Below are 12,233 nucleotides of genomic sequence, written 5' to 3'. Positions count from 1 at the left end.
GCCTGTTTGAAGAATTGAAAAATTCATTTTGTTGAACATCAGTTTATGTATTGGACTGATTAGACATTAATTGGACGTTTATTAACTTTAGTTAATAGTTAGTGGGTTAAACCAACTTTTTTTTTTAATATGTAATAATTTCTTTTGTATAATTTTCTGTATATTTGTGTAATTTTGTATTATCTTCTTATAATTTCTTTTGTTGCAAACAATTGAGTGTTGCTTTTGCTTAACTATTTCATTTTGCTTAACTTTTGTTTAACTATTTAAACAAAAGTTAAGTTGTAATCTAATCAATTTCCTTCAAATTGAATTCTTAATTTAACCTGAAATGGTCTCTTTTGTGTTTTCTTTTGTATTTCTATCTACAGACTTGTCCTGTTTAAGCCTACCTTTGTTGTCTACTCCACTTAAACCCCTTTTTTTTTCCCCTCTGCTGATTTCCCTGGTCAAGCCACTCAGGATGCAGGATTTTGCTGGCATCTACTGGTATAGCACTACCTGCAGCAGATGTGGGATATTTTTCTTTCCTGGGCAGACGGTGATTTTAGAGGCACACAGCTCCTCATGGGAAGTGGCTTTTCTCCTGATTTCTGCTTCCTAGTGACTGGCAATTCAACCAATATAATCCTACATAATCACACAAACACTATACCCATTCGTTGGCCAAATTCTACTCTGTAGAATTTGGCTACAGAGAAACACAGCAGAATTAAACTGACGATCCAGGTGTCGCCACTCATCAGACATATACTACTACTACTGCCTACCATGGAATATTGTTCCCACATCTGGGGCAGTGCCCCTAAAATCTCTCTCAAGCTTCTAGATTCCATTGAAAAGAGGGCAGCTGGATTAATTAATGACCCATCTCTAACAATGTCTCTCCACTCTGTTTCATAGACTTAATGTTTCTGCTGGATGCCTTTTCTATAGATATTTCCATGGGCACTGTTCTTTTGAATTGGCTTCTGTAATTTCCCCTCTCTCTTCCATACTAGCCTGAACACATGCTACAACCTGGCTCTGTGCCAAGTTGCATCGGTGTGCACAAAGGCATTCTACTGGAAAGTCATATTTGAGTTGATGCGGTAAAATTATGTCATCATGGATTTGAGGACCAAACAAAGAGTGGTGATAAAATTTTGTTTTAAAGCCAGAAAAGTGCAATTGAAACAGTTGCAATGGTAAGTGAAGCTTATAGACATGAAGCACTATCACAATCCAACATTTTTCACTAATGTGCACAATTCTGCGAAGGGTGGGAAGATGTTCAACATGATTCCCAGAGTGGGCACCTATCCCAGTCACGTAGGGACTCAACCATTAAAAAAGTTCAGCAGCTGTTAATGGAAGTTGTCCTCTGTCCCTCTGAATGATAGCAGATCAGCTTCACATCAGCAAGAATACCGTGAATTTGATTGTTGTGAAAAATTTGAAAAAAAGCAACATGTGCTCGCAATTCCTACTACGTGTATTGACAGCATAACAGAAGGAGGAACGAGTTGCTGTGTGTCAAGATTTGATTGAGATGACAGACAGTGATCCAGATTTTTTCAAAAAATCATAACTAGTGATTAGTATTAGTATTAGTAATGGCCGCATGGTGCAAGAAAGCCTATGGCTTATGCTGCACCAGCCAAAAAAAAAAAAAAAAAAATCTGAAAAAAACAAAAAAAAATAAAAAATAAATAATAATAATTAATAAAAAAAAAAAAGGAAATTAAACCTACCATCCTATGCGCTTCCCTTACCCAAAAGTACTATCCAGATGACCTTTGAATTTTCCCAAACTGTCAGCCTCTACCACCCATGAAGGCAACTTATTCCAGTAATTTATAACTCGCTGGCTAAAATAAAACTTCCTGCAGTCCAATCTAAACATTTCCCCCCGTAACTTGAATTTATGTCCCCTAGTTCTAGCATCATTTATAATCTTGAAAATTTCGTCCTCATTCATTTTACTGATGCCTCTCAGAGCCTTAAACACCTCAATCAAATCTCCTCTAAGGTGTCTAGTTTCCAAACTCTGCAACCCACATATTCAAAGTCTTTCTTCATAAGGACGCCCTTTTGCCGATCTCACCAGGCGAGTTACCCTTCTTTGCACCCTTTCAAGAAGCTCGATGTCTTTCTTTAGGTGCGGTCTCCACACTTGAACACAGTATTCCAAGTGTGGTCTAACATAAGCCTTATATAATGGGATTATCACGTCCTATCTCTACTTGCAAAAGTTCGATAGATCATCGATAGGACACCATGGGCCTTCCTTGCAACCTGTTTACAATGCTCAGAGAATTTCATGTCTGACCGTATCGTAACACCCAAGTCCCTTTCCTCCAGTACTGGGTTTAGTTGAACTCCACCAAGTGAATAATTTATTTTGGGATTACTGTTTCCCAGGTGTAATACCTTACACTTTGTTGGATTAAAGCATAGCTGCCATTTTTCTGACCATTCCTGAAGTCTATCTAGGTCTCTCTGAAGAAGCTCAGCTTGACAGTGATCATTAACTACTCTACCAATTTTAACATCATCTGCAAATTTAGACATCATGCCCTCTATCCCTTCATCAATGTCGTTTATGAAAATTAAAAACAACAGTGGTCCTAATACTGATCCTTGGGGAACCCCTTGTTTCCCCAAGGATCAGGACCACTGTTGTTTTATCAGTATTAGATTAAACCAGGTGCTTTGCATACAAACTTGAAACAAAAAAACAATCAGCTGCAGTGGTTGTAGAAAATTTGCCAATGCCGGGAGTCGTAACTTCCAAAATCGCCGGACAAATTCAAAATAAGAGGCTAATAAACACTACTAAACCTATTTAATATCTGTGTAAAACACGATGTACTATGTTAAATAACAAAGAATACGTTAACAATTTAAAAATAATTGCCTTGCCTTATACAAGGGAATGGTCAGGTCACTCCTTATTCCTGCTAGAAAAATTCCTGTATACCATTGACAAGGCACCATGAGCACTGCAGACTGTCTGCACTGCTCAGAAAACTTCCTATCTGACTGACTGACATGCCATATACAGCACACTCCCTGTACTGCTGCATGCTTTCCTCCAATAAAGTGTGTAAAATAATTTGTCTTTGTGACATTGATGCATCATCTGGAATCAAACTGTTCATATTTGCCCTTTGCATGAAGTTGATAGCTGAAATAAATTTAAGCCTGAACTAGACAGACATTTGGAGTGACTGGATGGGTGAAATGGGAAGGGGTTGTTTTTCGGCTGATACTGTATAAACTTGCTTTCTTGCATCATATGCCTTGACTAATTCTAAATGCTAATTCATTTCTTGCAGAAAGCACTTCTGTTATTGACAGGCTAGTCTGTAATCGTAGCTTTTGTTGAAGCACATGGTTTTTAAATTTACAGTTGCTCGCTGACAGGTCTAAACAGTATGTTTTTAATATAGAACATTGATTTTTCATAGTTGTGTTAAAAAAAGATTGAAAATATAGGTGATATCAAAAAATTAACAATTTTGAATTATTTTTTGCTGATTTTTTTCAAATTTTCACACACACAGAGGAATTTCAAATTCTCCATCTCCCTGACTTAGGGTTAACCAGATGTTATGTATGTATAAATCATTAATTTTTACTATTTGTTTATTATATTAACCACAGCAGAAAAATGAAATGTGTGTTATCTTTCAATCGTTATTGAAATGAGGGAATTAATAAAGTACATTACAAAAATGTTGTCTCATAGTACAGTCTGAAGTACACACTGTTGTTTAATTTATTTAATCACTTTAATTCATTAAAAACTATGAAATATATGTTGCATTTCGATTTTTATGTAAAATCCAGGAGAAAGTAAGTACTAAATGTTGAGTGAATATTATGTTGAGGTATATGTAGCGAAGCACTTTGTAAATAATTACTTTTATATATTATTACTTAGTTAATTAGTAATTAATTGATTAATTGGTAACTAGTTATTTACTTTTTACTACTATTAATCACAGAAATAGAAAAAATTAAGTTAAGAAACAAAAACAAACATGCCTGAAATGTAATTACATGACACTGTGTGAATTTTTTCAGGTACAGAATGGGCTTCTCACAACATTGGCATTTTCATCTGCACACAGTGTGCTGGCTATCATCGGAACCTTGGCACACATATAAGCAAAGTGAAATCCCTCACTCTAGATAACTGGGAGTTAGATCAAGTAAAGAAAATGGAAGAGGTAGGCAACTTGAAGGCAAAGGCAAAATACGAGGCATATGTTCCTGTTTTATATCGCCGACCCTGTCCAGTGGATGTTCAGTATGTCAGTCAGTCATAAATTTCCACAAATTTATTAATAATTCTTATGTTTAATTTTCTCATTTGTAAAATTGTAAATACAGTATACCGGTGTGTGTGTGTTGATATTTTAATTGAAAAAAATTGTAAATTATTATTAAAAGTGCTCTGTCTTTAGCATTGTCAATGGCTTTCTTAAAATCTTCAGTACTTCCAGATATCTTCCGGTTATACATACATGACTGGAGTCAAGTATAACCAGACATGGAAAAAGTTGCATATTGCATTGCATAAAATATAAGCATTTCTAAATTGATTCCATTTAACTTGGCAGCACTGAAGAAACTACATGTCAGGTTCTTCTTCAAGTCACTTGTATTGTAACACCAAAAATTAGTTGCATGAAGTATGAGGTGTGACTATTAAATAATGAGACTATTGCAGTAAAATAAATGTGATGAAATATTTCATGCCCTTCAAAATAATTGCCTTGGGCTTGCACACACTGTTCCATACGTTTCTTCCAAGCACACAAACATTTCCGGAAGTCATCTTCTGTGAGTCCTTTTAACACTTCAGCCTTTTTTTTCTGAACATCTTCAATGGACTGAAAATGGGTTCCCTTAATTACACTTCTAGGTCTGTCATTTTTCCAGCAGATTGCGAAAACAAGGTAATGAAAACCTATCACACTGCAAAGAAAAAAGAGAAAAAGGTCATAAGTGGCCAGGTCTGTTGACTAGAGTGCACGTTCACACAGATTTTTTTTTGGCAAGAAACTGGCAAACAGGGAGCACGTTGTGTACTGGATGGAGCATCCAACAATGGTCATTTGTAAATTTTCAGTTAAAATTTGTCTGTTTCTTTGTCCATATTGAGTCCTAATACAACCATTGTAATGGTTAAATGATGATCACTTCTAATCAATGTCCTTACCCAGTCTACATTTTCATCAGTTTTCATAGATACCAGATGGCGTGGTCGTTCATTGTCTTCTGCATTTCTCTCCCTTCTAAAAATCTTTTATGCCATTCAAATGCGTGAGCTCTAGACAAAGTATTTTTCCCATAAACTGGACATAACTTATAACTTAATTTGGTGTTTTCTTTGGTTTTTTTAAAAAATTTGAGGTTGATTCATTGTTTGATCCTCTTGTCTGTCATTTTTCCAGCAGACTGTGAAAACAAGGTAATGAAAACCTATCTCATTGCAAAGAAAATGAGTGTGTTGGAATGTGACTTGACAGACAGCTAAAGAAAATTTTGAGGTCAGCTGCTGTGCCTTTGTTTCACAGGTGGCACTTTGTGTGTAGTGGCTGTGCTTACAGTCTCATTATTTAATAGCCACACCTTGTATGTTTTAATTATAAGATATCAGATTGTCTTAGGTTATCTATTTATACATGATTATTTTTGCTCATGGATTATTATAAACGATTTAGTTTAATTAATGATGTCAACATTGAAAGCAGACTTGTGCAATTGATGGTGTGCTTCTATGTCATAATTTCTTCTTCAACTGAAAATAGCTTTTCGTTGCTGACATGACTGATATCTGTACCTTTCAAATGTTATTTTTTAAGGCACGAGGATTCTTGTATGTTAGGTAAGCCCAACTACCATCACCATGCGGTTTGTAGTGGAGGAAAATAGTCACCCCTTTGCAAAAATAAGAAGATGGACCATAGGGTAGGAGCTTACATAGAGAGAATTTGTCAAATCAAATCATTGAGAGAATAGTCAAATCAAATCAAAGCCTTTTAAATATAAAGCAATATTGTATAGTCAAATTGTGGTATTTCCAGGATGATTTCCTATAGACCTAATGTTATTTTAAATTTGTTATAATGGCTTTTAACACATTTGCTGCTAGAACACAGACATGCATTTTTGTGCTTTAATGCAGCTTCCATTAAATTACAGTCAATAAATGAGCACTGTAAAAGAAATGCCACATGAGATGAACATTGTTTGATGACACACTGCTTGAACCTATTTGGTTCAAGCAGTGTGTTGGGCTATTTGTATTGCACCTAGGATTTTGCTTAGCATCAATTGCACTGTCTAGAGAGCAGTATACAGCTGTAAAATCTGTATACTGTACTTAGTTCTGATTTCATATGTTCTTTGTTTATGTTGAACTTGTTTTATCTAGTTTAGTATTTTCCACAAGAAGAAAAGGTAAGATTTTTTGAAGATTATGCTTGCTGAATTTTAATTCTTATTTTGTGAGAAAAAAAGCCCATCATCCGTAGTGTGTGTCTGCTATTAAAATGTTGTGTAAAAAGCATTTTCCCATAACATTTTATCCTAAAGGGTTGTTATAATGGATCCACAGCCTGGGACATCAGGACTTCAAAAGAACAGGGATGGGCAGTATGTTGAAGCTGATGATATTGAATCTGCTCATTATAATGTCATCTGATACTGAAATAAAATTCTATTCAAGCGATGCAGATTCTGAATCTCATTCAAATGCATTTGATGATGTTAGAATACTACAAACAATAAATGCTGGTGTTACTTGGAGAGTGATGATTCTTCACAGATGAAATCCCTTCCATTTACTAAAAAGCAGTACCTACTTATTCAAGCACCCAAAGAGAAGTGCCCCAAGGCACACATAAAGGACCCTCACAAACATAAAGGCTGTTTGATAAAGAATGGTCATAATTTGTGTTTTCACATCATACCTTTATTAATCATCCATATTTTGATGGATAGTCCTTTTCAAAGTAGCCTCATTTGATGAAATGCACTTACTGCAGTGTCATTATTCAAAAACATGGTGGAAGCCAATTTTTTACATGCATTTGAGAATTGTCTCTGATGTCTGTACAACTTATTCTGACAACTGGAAACTTTTTTTCCTCACAGCTCCTTCTTTAACTTTGGGTGGGGATAAATGGCAGATTCGGGACTGATGAGGAACACATTTAATAGAATAGAATAGAATAGAATAGAATCTTTAATTGCAGCAATGATAGACATACAATTAGTCCCGTCACGGCATGGTGGTGCCAGGGGTTAACAAAACATATTTACAAAAGAGATACATATGAGAAAAAAAGATAAATCAGATTATTAACAAGGCACAGTTTTACATGTTCAGTCCGACGAGGATACCCTAATTTGTCATTAATGCCGGTAAAGTACTTCATGATTCTGCAAAGTGTGCAGTACAGTTCTGTAGTAAGGTCTTGTGACAGTCATACAACTTGGCACAACATGCTGGTAAACCTTTCCTTAAAGTCAAAAAAAGAGATGACCATGTTTCCTGTAGAAGCCACAACTTTTTCTTTTTTTGGTGTTGGCAATGATGTAGACTTCCAAACAGCTTTGTTGCTTATTCTCTGGATTGAAATGACGAAGTCACATCCACTGTTAATATCTTGTGCAGAACCTCACTATCTTTAGTAACCATCTGTTGCAGCTCCTGATAGGGCGCCTCCGTAGCCAGGTGGGAAGGAGCAGCAGTGCGTAGCACACGTTTCTTGATTAGACCGGGGTTCGAGCCTGTCACCACCAAATACGAGGATGCGGAAAGGTCATTCAGGGAATGACCACCGCATATCCCGGAGCAATATGGCCTTAGTTGCTAATGCTCCTAAAAACCAAATAACAACAAGCAGCTCCTGACAAACCTCCATGTAAACTTCCTAATGCTCAAGTGTGAGTAGTCTTGAAACCTAGCATGCACAAACACGTCATGGAGAATACCATGCCTGCTTCCTACTGATATTCCCATCATCTCTGCCAGTTGCCTTATTGTTATATGATGGTCTTCTCTCATGGCATGGTTACAGAAACAGTGTTTATATTTTCTGTGGTGACAGCTGGTTCGAGCTTCAGGACTGCCAATTTTGGTGATTGAATCACGTCCAGTACATATTCTGAATTACATTATACTATATTAGCATTAGATGAGGCATATGGTGCAAGAAAGCAAGCTTATACAGCATCGGCCAAAAAAAAAAAAAAAACCTTCCCATTTCACCCATCCGGTCACTCCAAATGTTTGTCAGTTCAGTTTGTCTAGTTCATTATATCATAATGAAAATTTAATATAATTCTTCTATTATGAAAACAGGAGAATTATATTAAATTTTCACACTTACTTTGCTTTGTTCTTTTGCTGATTTTATGAACCATTGATATAACATCCTTTCAAAATGACTGTTTTTCTTATTCTCCTTGGGGGGATCACTATAAAGAGCTTCAGCTGAAATTTATTCTAAGATGAGTGATATCAGAAAGATATCACCCATCTTTAGACAAATCTTTGGAGAATTTTATTGCTCATCTTTGGAGTGATAAGTCAAGTGATTCATTGTGTATCAACAGAAGATTAAATACATATTAATGATCATTAATTGGGTGGAAAGGTTTAAGTTAGCTGGCAGATAATAATATCTTTCTTATTTTAAAAAGGATTGTATTGAGGCCGTAGGATGATAATAATAATTGGCTGGCAGAGTTTTTCTATTTTATTTTTTTTTTTTTTTTTTTTTTTTTAGGAATTGAGGGTATGGATAAATTTCCATGTACAGGAACTCCCCGACTTAAGTAACACTTGACTTATGGAAATTCGACTTTACGCAAGTTTTTGCTGGGCAGTGCAAACTTAAAAAAAATCGTGGAAATGTATTTTGCATCCTGTAGGAATAAATGGAGCCATCATGAAAATATCTTAATGTGAACCCAGTAACACATTGTTTTTTTTTTTTTTTTTTTGGAATTTGTTCCAAGTCCTTGGAAGTTGAAAATTTCACTATACTGTATTACTAAGCTATTTCTCTCCAAAAGGTCATATTTATAATGGAAATTGAACTACCCTTCCATCGTTATCATATATTCCCATTATAAGAATCAATTTTGAACGCCTTTGTGATATTTTTCTAAAGTATGTTTCTGGAGGTCACGACCATAAAAAAAAAAAAACGGTAAAAACTATTTGCACTTTCCAGTTTATTGGTCTTTTCTGTTAGCACAATCTGTTATAAACAGGTAGTAAACTCGACCTTATTGCATTTGCGATAATACCAATAACTGCAGTTGTGTAGGTTTTTATACTATTCTGGTGAAATGTGTTCCCATTCACTGAAATTTTCAATCACAAAAAAATAAATTTTCAGAAATTTTTCTTTATTCCTATTTATGTATTACGATGATGAAGGGAAAGTGACCAACGAAAAGTGCAAGTGGTGGTAGTGTGAAGAAATAAAATTGATTTAGAAATGAAGGTGAAAATGATTAAGAGGTACGAAACAGGACAAAGTTTGTCATCTATTGCATGGGAATTAGTCTCATTGCTTCAACAGTGAATACTATTTTAAAGGACAGTGCACATATAAAAGAAAATGTCAAAAGATCAATGCGCTTAAGTTCAACAGTGATCACAAAACAGTGTTCAGGTACTATATCGAAGATGGAAAAGCTGTTAATAATATGTATGGAAAATCAGATCCAGAAGTAAGTGCCCCTGAATCTAATGGCCATTCAAGCAAAAGCAACAAGTATTATAAAGATATTAAGGATAAGTACGACGAACCCCAACCCAAGTTCATGGCAAGCAATGGGTGGTTTAATAGGTTCAAGCATCGCACTGGTTTCCACAACGTTAAAGTATGCGGTGAAGTCGCCAGTGCCGATTCTGCAGCTGCAGAGAAATTTTGTGATGTGTTGGAAAAAATTATTGATGAAGGCAGCTATTCAACAGAGCAAATTTTTAACGTTGACAAGACTGCTCTGTATTGGAAAAAAATGCCGGATCGAACAAATTGTTGCCAGAGAGGAAAAGACAATGCCAGGTTTCAAGGCTTCAAAAGATAGGGCCACACTCTTGCTTGGGATTAATGCAGTGGGAAATTACAGATCAAAACCACTGCTTGTGTACCATTCTGGAAATCCTCGTGCATTTAATATGTTCTTTCGTAAGGTTGAGCAGCCGACCCTTTTAAATCTCCACATCCCTCAACCTCCGCAGTGACGTAACTTATCAGCTGAGGACATCGATTCTGGCAACGATGCTCAAGAAGTAAAACTTACTGACGTTATGCCTGTGTCTTCTCTTTTTTTGCAATTTTATAATTTTGAAATTTTTTTAAATTGCACACTTTTGTAATATTTCCTGCACATGAGATAAAAAAATTGAATAAATACAATAAATAATTCTATTTACATGTTCGTTGAAGATTTCTTTCTTGATTCAATCAATTCAGCGAACACAGTTGCGAGTGCTGCACAAGCATGGGGAAATTTCGACTTACATGAAATCCAACTTACATAGCGTTCTGTGGAACGCAACTCTTACGTAAGTCGGGGAGTTCCTGTAGTTGGAAAATCTCTAGAATAATACAGTGTGTAAAGGTGATACAAAATAAGAGTAAACTTCAGTAAAACTTCAAATATTGAGATATATCAACAAAAAAAGAAATACCATCAGACCCCTTAGTTTTGTTTGTATTATATTTAGAATTCTACTAAGCTCTTTCTGTTGAAAAACTGGAAGTATTGGAGTATGTTCTGTATAATAGGAAAGAGATTTACCAAGGTCATCAAAATGGTGATTAGAGGAAAATTAAAATGTCAGCAGGTCAGCTATATCTTAAGAAGAAGAGCAGGAATTTTAGTAAAGAACTTCTACTATTGATATGTATTTACTACTTAGAATACCTGTGAGACTGTAGTGTGTATTTACCATGTATATCCGCCATCACAATATGGAATACTAGGATTTTGCCAAAAAAAAAAATCTGCTGTGGTGATGACTGTAAATTATATTATCACCAAAGGAAATTTTGGCATAGCTCCCCAAAGCAGCATGTTTTTAGATATGATTGAGTGGATTGTTTAAAATCAAACTCTCTTATCACTCATAAGTTGTCCCTAATTCAAACTTTTTCATATAAATTAATGATTATTTAATGGTAAGGCTTAGATGTGATTCCTCAGAAATTTTCATGCAGTCACTGCTTTCAGCAAGCATGGGACAGTTTCATAAGGTGATCATTAACACTATAATTACAAAATTCACAGTTTGCATAATGTGTTAGCTGAAATAATTTCCAGCTTTACATTCTACATACAATTTGATTATCAGTAAACTAGCTGGCCATATAGGCACCTCCGTAGCCAGGTGGGAAGGAGCAGCAGTGTGTAGCACACGCTTCTTGATTAGACCGGGGTTCGAGCCCGTCACCACCAAATACGGAGGATGCGGAAAGGTCAGGGAATGACCACCGCATATCTCGGAGCAATATGGCCTTAGTTGCTAATGCTCCTAAAAAAAACCAAATAACAAATAACAAGCTGGCCATATTGAGGCTCTCTCATTGAGGAGATTATGAATTTGTTGGAGCATCATCTGATTTTTGATTGACATCAGGAAACACACTACTTTGGGAAGCTGTCGCCTTAAGTTCTCAGAGTGTTATGTAATTAACAACAATCAGGGGGACGCCTCCGTACCAGGTGGGAAGGAGCAGCAGTGCGTAGCACACGCTTCTTGATTAGATTGGGGACGAGCCCGTCACCACCAAATACGGAGGATGTGGAAAGGTCAGGAAATGATCACCGCATATTCCCGGAGCAATATGGCCTTAGTTGCTAATGCTCCTAAAAACCAAATAACAAATAACAATCAGGGAGGCTTTTTTAATGGAAAATTTAAAAAAAAGGCTGGATTTTTGATTTTTAATATCATTATATCATTTTATTAATATTAATTTTAATATTAATATCACTTTAATTTCATATATCAAAATAAATATTCAAAATATCAAAATATCAAGAAGCACACGCTTCTTGATTAGACCGGGGTTTGAGCCCGTCACCACCAAATACGGAGGATGCGGAAAGGTCAGGGAATGACCACCGCATATCTCGGAGCAATATGGCCTTAGTTGCTAATGCTCCTAAAAAAAACCAAATAACAAATAACAAGCTGGCCATATTGA

The 12,233-nt window shown here is 35.7% G+C and overlaps 1 protein-coding gene across 1 annotated transcript in view; it reads left to right on the top strand.

Annotated features, from left to right (window-relative positions):
• LOC150076427 (arf-GAP with dual PH domain-containing protein 1-like) overlaps positions 1-12,233 on the top strand; it is a 218,737-nt gene that overhangs the window by 15,574 nt on the left and 190,930 nt on the right. Inside the window, exon 2 of the mRNA XM_090387357.1 lies at positions 4,072-4,297. Coding sequence (XP_090243483.1) covers positions 4,072-4,297 — 226 coding nt within the window. The remainder of the gene's footprint in view (positions 1-4,071; positions 4,298-12,233) is intronic.

The sequence above is a fragment of the Mastigoproctus giganteus genome, chromosome 13, assembly GCF_048544385.1.
Source record: "Mastigoproctus giganteus isolate SK-2022 chromosome 13, ASM4854438v1, whole genome shotgun sequence".
NCBI lineage: Eukaryota > Metazoa > Arthropoda > Arachnida > Uropygi > Thelyphonidae > Mastigoproctus > Mastigoproctus giganteus.
Note: the sequence above shows the minus strand (reverse complement) of the source record. Positions and strands in the feature narration are given on the sequence as shown.